Source organism: Oryzias latipes, chromosome 14, assembly GCF_002234675.1.
Source record: "Oryzias latipes chromosome 14, ASM223467v1".
Classification (NCBI taxonomy): Eukaryota; Metazoa; Chordata; class Actinopteri; order Beloniformes; family Adrianichthyidae; genus Oryzias; species Oryzias latipes.
This window is the reverse complement of record NC_019872.2, coordinates 23,914,897-23,923,913: the sequence shown is the minus strand read 5'-3', so window position 1 is coordinate 23,923,913 and position 9,017 is coordinate 23,914,897. Positions and strand designations below refer to the sequence as shown.

At 40.5% G+C, this 9,017-nt stretch overlaps 1 protein-coding gene across 1 annotated transcript; it reads left to right on the top strand.

Moving 5' to 3' along the window:
• The first annotated feature begins 645 nt into the window (after window positions 1-645).
• LOC101162310 (olfactory receptor 4K2-like) lies at window positions 646-1,582 on the top strand. Its single transcript, XM_004076755.3, has one exon. The coding sequence runs from the start codon at window positions 647-649 to the stop codon at window positions 1,580-1,582; it is 936 nt and encodes a 311-aa protein (XP_004076803.1). The 5' UTR covers window position 646.
• Window positions 1,583-9,017: the final 7,435 nt, after the last annotated feature.

The window sequence follows — 9,017 nt, the reverse complement described above, 5'->3', positions numbered from 1 at the left end:
CCTTTCAAATTTGCTTTAGATTTTTTTTTTTAGATTCTTTTTTTAATAATCAAAACAAATGTAGTATTCAGTAAAGTTAAATAAAGGTTTTCTTCTATTTATTGAGTAAATTTTAGAAGTATATCCTGGGATTTCTGCAATTATGTTATTTTTATTTTCAACTAATTGACCAATAATAATCATATGGCTCTTTTAGATTTATATTAGCTAAGACTTTTTCAGAAGGCAATGGACAATGAAATGGTCTTGATGTAAACTGATAAAACAAGTTACTTTCCATCAATCACTTCTTACATTACGCATTTTAATAATGAAGGGCCAATACGTGCATTAAAATCAACCCAAACATTATTTTTTACACCTTTACACGTCCAAAACGGCAAAACTGTATGAACAGTTTTTTGTTTTTGCAATGCTTATGACATCACTTGTTTTTCATCTGATGCATGTGAAGGCAGAGCTCATAAATGACACACCAGCCTAAGCAAACCCTGCAGAGAAGATCTGCCCTCATCACAACAAGTACAGGTGACGTCTCTGCACGATTCTGGGATTTCCTCCTCAAGCAGGAGTTTCTTCTTTAAAGACTGTCCTATTTTTCTTTATTGATTCTTCATTGTGTGCTCAGTTTTGATTATTGTCTGCCATGGCAAACATCTCTCAGGGTGAAGTCACCAGTGAATCACTTTACCAGAACTTTGTTAGAACGTTGATCTTTTCCATTATTTCTACTGTTACTTCCTGTGTTTTTCTTGTCATAAATGGCATCATGTTGTTCACGTTGAGGAGTAAACCGGTGTTTCGGGAAACCTGCCGCTTTATTCTCCTCTATAATCTCCTTCTTGCAGACACTCTTCAGCTGGCACAGAGTCAGCTTCATCTTTTGCTGTCTGTTTGTAGAGTTAAAGTTGCATATTCTCTATGTATTGCACTCAACATGATTGTTAATCTAGCCACTGGGATTTCTCCTCTCACTCTGGTGTTGATGCCTTTGGAGCGGTACGTGGCTGTGTGTTACCCACTGAGGCACGCTTCCGTCATCACGGTCAGAAACACAGTAGCTGCAGTTATTGCAGTCTGGGCCGTCAGTTCACTCAACAGTCTGACTCGAGTTCTGATGTTTTTGAAGTTTCCTTTTGAAAAGATGGAAGTTTATGATCTCTGTTCTAACATTGCTTTAGTTCTTGGGGTTTTGACAGCAGAATACGACAGAGCGTACACTTGTGTGGTGTTTGTATCTGCAGGTGTGGCCGTCACTTCCTCCTACGTGGGGGTTATAGTAGCTGCCAGGTCAGCCTCCACAGACAAAGCTTTAGCTCGTAAGGCTCGACACACTCTGCTACTGCATCTGGTTCAGCTGGGACTCAGTCTGTCTTCCACCATTTACAACCCACTGGTCGTTGCCCTGTCTAAAGTTTTAACAAGAATGGCATTTCTGTGGATTCAGAATATTTTTTATGTCACGTTCATAATATTTCCCAGATGTATGACCTCTCTGATCTACGGTCTAAGAGATCAAACCATCAGATCTCTTCTTTTGGACCATCTGTGCTGCCGTCTAAAAGATAGGATCAGAGGCTGAGGAGGCAATAACACTTAAGTAAAAAAAATAAAAAATGTTTAAAAAAAAGCAGTGAATTTAGGCAGAGTTAAGAAAATGGCAACTATTTAATTTTTTTTCCGATCAAGACAAAAAAACGACCACCGTATTGTGTAAGACAATGTAAAACATTCAGAAAGTGGAGAACTTTTGAGAGAGTTTAGTCTGTTTTTTAAAAATGTGTGAGTACATCATTTGTCATAACTGTATAAGTTGTTATCATATCTGACAAATTAATATGTAATCCAAGTCTAAACCCCACCCCAGCACACTCAATTGGACTGAATGAGATATTTTGCTGTATGAATAATTTTGTACTTGTTAAAAACGCATTCATGTCATGATTCTGTACTTCGGTTTCGGTGTTGTTGTTTTTGGTCATGCTTTGAGTTGATCCCCTATCAGTTACTCCAGGTTCATGTTGATCATCTATAGCTGTCTTCATTTAGTGAATTACCATCAGTTCATTTAAGTGACTGGTTTTCAAATTGTCAGTGTCAGGTCATCTGCTTTGTTCTGGTCTGGTCTGGTCTGTCACCCTTTTTCTTTCCCCATGGTTTTGATTTACTAATTTTGATTTATTACGAACTTATTTGCAAATAAAGGACACATTTTCTGCTGAGCCATATGTTATGTAAAACTTAAAAAGAGGACAAAGATCCTTATGTGCTCAACTTGGAGCAGGAGTGCTCCCCCTACAGGTGGAAGTAGGGTGCTTTAAAGGCGTTCCTGAGGAGGAAAGACACATGGTCTGTGAACTGCAAGTGGTGGAGGAAGAATTTCCTTTTTTGTTTTATTGTCCTTTATACAAAAAACAGAGAATTTGCATTTATGAGGTAATAGAAAAGAAATGTCCGGATTTGTTTTGGTTATCTGAAGATAACATTTTATGTTGGCTTCTGAAAATGAAATTTTTTGTTTGGCAAATTTTGGTTCAAAGGCATGGACAATAAGAATGGACACTTTGTATTCTGTTAGACTCTGATTAGGGGGGTTATTGAATTTTTGTGACGGGCATGTTTCTATATGTTTCATGTATTTTGTCATGTAATATAAGCCCGTGTGGGCTGGGCACATATTACAAGACACTTAAATAAATAAAATCATCAATCATCATCATATTAAACGTTTAAGCTTCTGTCACCAAACCCGGTCTCCTGCATTTTGTGTCCTACCACCAGTTCCTAAAAAAGTCAGTAGTGATGGGCATATGAAGCTTCATGATGCATTGAAGAATTTCATCCAACTGATTCACTCCAGTCCAATGCTTCATGAAGCTTCAATTGCTCTAGAACAGGGGTGGCGAACACAGGCTTTTAAGTCGCATGCGGCTCTCGGGCCAATAAGAACGCGGCTCTTTGCCTCTTACCTTATTTTCTATATACCGTATTTTCACGACCATACGACTATGGTGCGGTAATGTGTTGTTGCATGACTTCGGTAAAGAAGACCTAGGAGAGAACAGCATGAGAACGGGAAGGAGAGAATTGAGGACATGAAAGAAGACACACACACACCCCGATTAGCACAAAAGTGCAGTGGGGTATTCCCGAAAGCACGTTTAAACTACACTGACTTTAACCCTGAACTCTGGCTAAAATCCGCCTGAATTTGCTTACTCAGTGTATGTCGGTTCCAAAAGACCGGATATGAGTTAGCGTAATTACGCTTGACTTGGTAACCATGGGTTAATGCGCGTGCATGGCATGTACATAAAGACATTCTCAATGGATTGCCGATATCTTGAGTCACCATGGAAATGCGTGGGGAACAAAAGAGAGCGCTATACTTCAGCGTGACAGAGTCTGAGATTTAAATGACGGTGTATGAAGATTATACACCCATCAAAAGAGTAATACGGTTGTAGGTTCAAACCGCCCTAGGGGAGTAACCGTGTGAAACACTGCTAGAGTAATCTGCCTGAAAAGCTCCCAAGGTCGCCCATTTTAGTCAGACAACTCATGCAGTAAAATATATTTATTTTCACATTCTTTTAGTTTGGCATTTACATCTTTTAATTTGGCATTCACATTCTTTAGCTTGGCATTCCCATACTTTAGATTGGCATTCACATACTTTAGCCCAGCATTCCCATTATTTTATTTCACATTCTTTTAGTTTGGCATAAGCCTCCGTAAAATTCCATGAAACAAAATTTCCATAAAACTTTAGGGTAATAAATACCCATAACACCAAAGATCATCAAGGTTGAAGAGATTGCAAATGTATAATCAGTGTGTAAGTCAGATGAAGTGTGTTTTGGAGGCATTCCATATTCAGATTTACAAGTATGACTGCTATGTGTGACCCGGCACCATTAACCATTTGGCCGCTCCTGTTCGAGTACAGCGCCACGAAGGGAACATACTATCTATATTGAAGAGAAAAATAGCCAAGCAAATTGAACGTGGAGCTGCTGTAGGGAACTAAATATGGAACCGCCAAACACCAACCTTAAAACCAACAGCTTAAGAACACCTAAATTTGAGACTTCTACCTGGCAATATAGTTTTAAAACATCTATAATCCAAGAATTTGTATTCCATTCTGATGCTAAAATATTGGTTGATTCAAGTAAGAAATCTTATTAAAACTCAGAGGAGGTTTACCGCCCCATCACTTTCAGTGCAGAGTAGGTAAGTGGAGTGCAGTCGTCGTTGCAGCTCCAGGAGTGCAGGGGCAACGATCTGCAGGGAAGCTTCAGGACAAGCAGAGACTGTGGAACTTGAAAGCCATCCGACTTTGTCGAGGGTTTTACATCATCTGCCAGAAACTGAACTGCTGACCGGGGAGTATGGGTCGCAGGCTCAGGAAGTGATGCATAGATAAAGACAAAGCAGTTTTAGTCTTTGCAATGAATATATAAATAATTTAGAACTGATCAGTTTAGAATGCTCAAGATAAAGGGAATAAAAGAGCTTTTTTTTTTAATTCTGAGGTGTAGTGAGTTTAAAGAGAAGATTCCATTGTGTATTCATCGCACCATAAAACCATCAGAAGCACAGATTCCAACAAGAATCGACAGTGAAATAGGGAACCTGCCGTAATATTAACACCAAAATTTTTATATGTACCAATGGTAAGAGAGAAGTAACCTGATTCAATGAGGTTCATTGTGTCTATGTATTAAAAAAAAACAAGAACAAAGAAAATGTAGCATAAATACAAACAACAAGGTAGTATAATTTAAAAAGCTATTTACAGAACAGTGCAGGTAAAAAGATGTGCAACAGAAATGTGCAAAATAGAAAAAAACTAAATAAATAGACAAAAAATGTGCAAAGTTTATCTTTTGCATTGTAAGTTATTGTACAGGGTTATTGCATTGGGTATGAAGGATTTCTGGTACCGGGCAGTTTTGGAGCGGAGCTGTCTGAACCCGCCTTCCTGATCAGCTTGTTCAGTCTGTTGGCGTCACTGACTGCTATGCCCCAGCAGACCACGGAGGAGAACAAGGTGCTGGCTACCACAGACTGGTAGAAGATCCCCAGCATCTTGCTGCACACATTGAAAGACCTCAGCTTCCTTAGGAAGTAGAGTCTGCTGCAGGCCTTCTTGTACACAGCAGTGCTGTGGCTCCTCCAGCTCAGTCTGCTGTCGATAGTCACACCCAGGTATTTGTACTCCTCCACCACTTCCACATCCTTGCCCAGGATGCAGAGCGGTTGTAAGACTGTCCCTTTCCTCCGGAAGTCAATCACCATCTCCCTGGTCTTGTCCACGTTGAGCAGCAGGTGATTCTCTCCGGCCCACTCCACAAATCCGTCCACCAGCCTCCTGTACTCTTCCTCCCGTCCACCGCTTATACACCCCACAACCACAGAGTCATCAGAGAATTTCTGTAAGTGACATGACTCTGAGTTGTGCTGAAAATCTGAGGTGTACAAGGTGAACAGAAATGGAGAGAGCACAGTGCCCTGTGGGGCTCCCACAGCACTCAGCACAACGTCAGACAGGACGCCGCCCAGTCGGACAAACTGTGGCCTGTCTGTCAGGTAGTCAGTGATCCAGGAGACAGTGGACGCACCGGCACCCATCATTTCTTATTTTGAAAAATGTATAAACAAATCATAGTTAAAAAAAAGAAATCCCCAATCAACCAGAGAGAGAAATTAACAAAATATCTTTTAGGTTGAGAAGACAGGGCCACGTACAAAACTGACATATACATAATGGGGCTGATGTTAGTTCCCTGAAGGCTAGGGCTGGACTCCCTGGGGAATATAGAGCGGGGTGGCTGTCCACAAATCAGCAGGCCCAAAGGGAGGAAGGGTGGAGCAGAACCAGACATCTGATCATGCAGTCGTGATGACACGAGGATCGCTGTTCCCGGACAATGCAAAATAAAATGAAAAAGGAGCCACAGACGCTGAACAAAGAGACCAATCATAAGTAAATTGTCCACAAATGAGACAGGTCCAACGACAGACCAATCCAAAATGCAGGTTTCTCTGTCTCTGGCTGGGCACTCTCCCTCCTTCTTTTCACATTCCACCATCCATTTTAGAAGAACATAAATACTCAAATGAGCACAGGTGTTAGCTCACCTTTGCACTAATAGTTTCCATGATTGAATGAAATATTTCACACTATTTGATTTGAAGGCATAAGTATGCATGTGTGATCACTATCTGTATTGTGTACATGTTGACATGTGGACATTTTTGCAGCTAGCAGGTGTGTTTATAACATTTGAGTGTATGTGTGGACAGGCCCCGCCCTTTGAGATTTGTATTACATCTGAACCTTACCGTAATGATAAACATCCAGTATTTTGTTGCTTTATGCTGCTTCATGGTTTTAATCCCCCCCCTCCTATGATCACCTTCTAATCCCCCCCTCTCTAACATCCCTCTCTCTTCTTCCCTTCTTTCCTTTTCCGTCCGGTCCAACACAAAAGATTTTCAAACATGATTAAAATGAATAAAGTTTGGCCTCGATTACAAAAGGGGTTTATTCAGACAAACTTTTGGTTTGTTAGAAGATTCATAAGCCCTGTTGTTAAAGTAAAATATGTCGAACACAAGAGGCCTTCAGCTCTCATCTGTTTGCCCAGCTGTTGGACAGGACAAGTTAAAAAAAATGCAGGTTAAACTAACGAATGAATACAGCCTTAACAGAAAGAAACAAGACAGAGATCCACCCCAACAAAGCCAGCACAGAATGATGGCCAAAAGTCACGTCCGGCTCCTAAATAACACAGCAACAGAGAGTATGCCAAAAACCACAACAATTCAGCCAAACTGTCTCCAGAGACTCGCTGACCGTAACTCTCCATCAAACACCCACATTATGGATGGATCCTGTGGGATTCAGATCGCTACCAAAACTAGAGGCACAATCAGATCATGATCTCGAATGGCACTAGCCAACCCACCCACATACACACATGTACACACAAACACACTCACCCCACCGGACACAGAAGTCAGCTTTGCTGTGAAGCCCTCTGGGGAAAACAGGAATGCTTGCGACCGCTTCAATAGCATCTATGAACTGGAAAGTAACGCGCTATGATTTATACCAAGTAACTATATCGGCGTTGCTGGGGGGATTAAAGTAATTAGTTAGATGAGTCTGTTGTTTAACTTTTAACGCCGCTAGTAACACAGTTGTACTTAAACGCCATTACTCTCAACATTGTTTTTGACACAGTTTTTGTTGCGGTTTGTAAACATAATTCATGTTTTTTTGTGAGGGATCCGGTATTTCAGAGAAATAGCCTGGGCAGTGGTACATTTACCGACGCGCAGCCCGTTGAGGCAACTGAGTTATGATAATGGGCTGTATAAATAAAATTAAGCTGAATTGAACTGGTGTTCTAGTGGGTTCCTCTATAGCCTGGCTGCCTCCATCTGTCTCTATACCATCTGGTGCAATGATCATCCACAGAGACCTGGGACTCTGTACATTCACTGGAATATCAAAAAAGCCGATAAACTTACCTGTAAGGGTCTTTATTTAATATGGTCCCCTCTTAAGGAAATTGTATTGGCTTAAAATGTATAAAGCCCAACCGAAAGTGCACAAACAGTACAAAAAAAGATCCTCGCAGTATAGCGGTGACTATTTATGAACAGAGCTGGTGCAACTTTCACACCCTCTTACTTTCCCGGTGTACCACTGCTAATTAAAACATGACTAATTCATAAAAAATTGAAGTTTCTATACTTTGAATTACAAAAATAGTTTTCTGAGTTCTTATTTAAAAAAGTATCTCCTGTCATTTTTGCAGGTTCTTTATATTCTAGTAGACTTACTGACCAGGATTTGTATGGCCTATTTAGTAAAGAATTTTAAACTCCCTTTATTTGCTTAGACTTCTCCAGCAGATTGCTAAAGACATGTAATTAATGTAAAATGAATGTAAAATAAGTTACTTTTTATCACTCTATTTTTTTCAATGCACATTTTTAAGTGTTACCCATTGAGGCACGCTTCCATCATCACGGTCAGAAACACAACAGCTGCAGTTATTGCAGTCTGGGCCGTCAGTTCACTCAATAATCTGACTCGACCTGTCAGACCTGTTCTGTTATACCATCTGAGCTGCCTTGTAAAAGTTAGGATCAGCCTCTAAGGAGCCAAAAAAAACATGGGGAACCACTCTCAAGTTTTCCTCCAGACTTTCTCAGCAGATAGTTTCCTTTTTCCCGTCTTCTTCTTCACCTTCCAGCGTGCTTCCACGTCCAGAAACTTCTTTTTTTTCCCCTCTTTTCTCTTTGATTCTTTTCTCAGTCCAATTGATTGGACTAAGCCAATCAGCTTAGTCCAATCAAAACCAAAGAACACTCCACAGAACACTCCGCATTTCTTCACAATAAAATATAGTCCTGTAACCGGATTCTGTTGAGGTTGTATAATCCGAAATAATTCAATAAACAACAATAACATTGTTATTTACAATCAACCCATTTCTTGGTTAAATCTGTGTCATCACCCTGACCTATTCAAACATATTCCATTTAGTAACTCTGTAATATCAATATTAATACTAATATTGATCATTTTTGGGATTAATTTATTTAATCCTCCTCTTTTTTCTTCTCGGGGCTACATAAGGGTGGGGTCATCTAAGATTGCACAAGGGTTAAAAACGTGAACAGTCTCTGCGGCTCTGAGGCTCTCTGGGAAGATGTTCCATAGGCGAGAGGTCCATAATTACTGAATGAGGCCTTGCCACATGTTTTAGTTCTAACTTTACTGTCACGGTGCCTCTGTCAGCTCTCCTCCCCCTCCTCTCGCTCTTCACCTGAAGATTGGAACCAGCTGATTGGAACCAACTCAGCTCATCTACCTCACCGCCTTCATAAGGAGATCCAGCCCAGCATTCATCGCCAGTCCGTTACCTACCTCGGTGCTTGCCTGGTCACCTTGTTATTCTAGCTATTCACGGTTCGATTAGTTTCTTACCTTG

Coding starts and splice junctions, on each gene's coding strand:
- LOC101162310 (XM_004076755.3), top strand. CDS start 647: ATGGCAAACATCTCTCAGGGTGAAGTCACCAGTGAATCACTTTACCAG.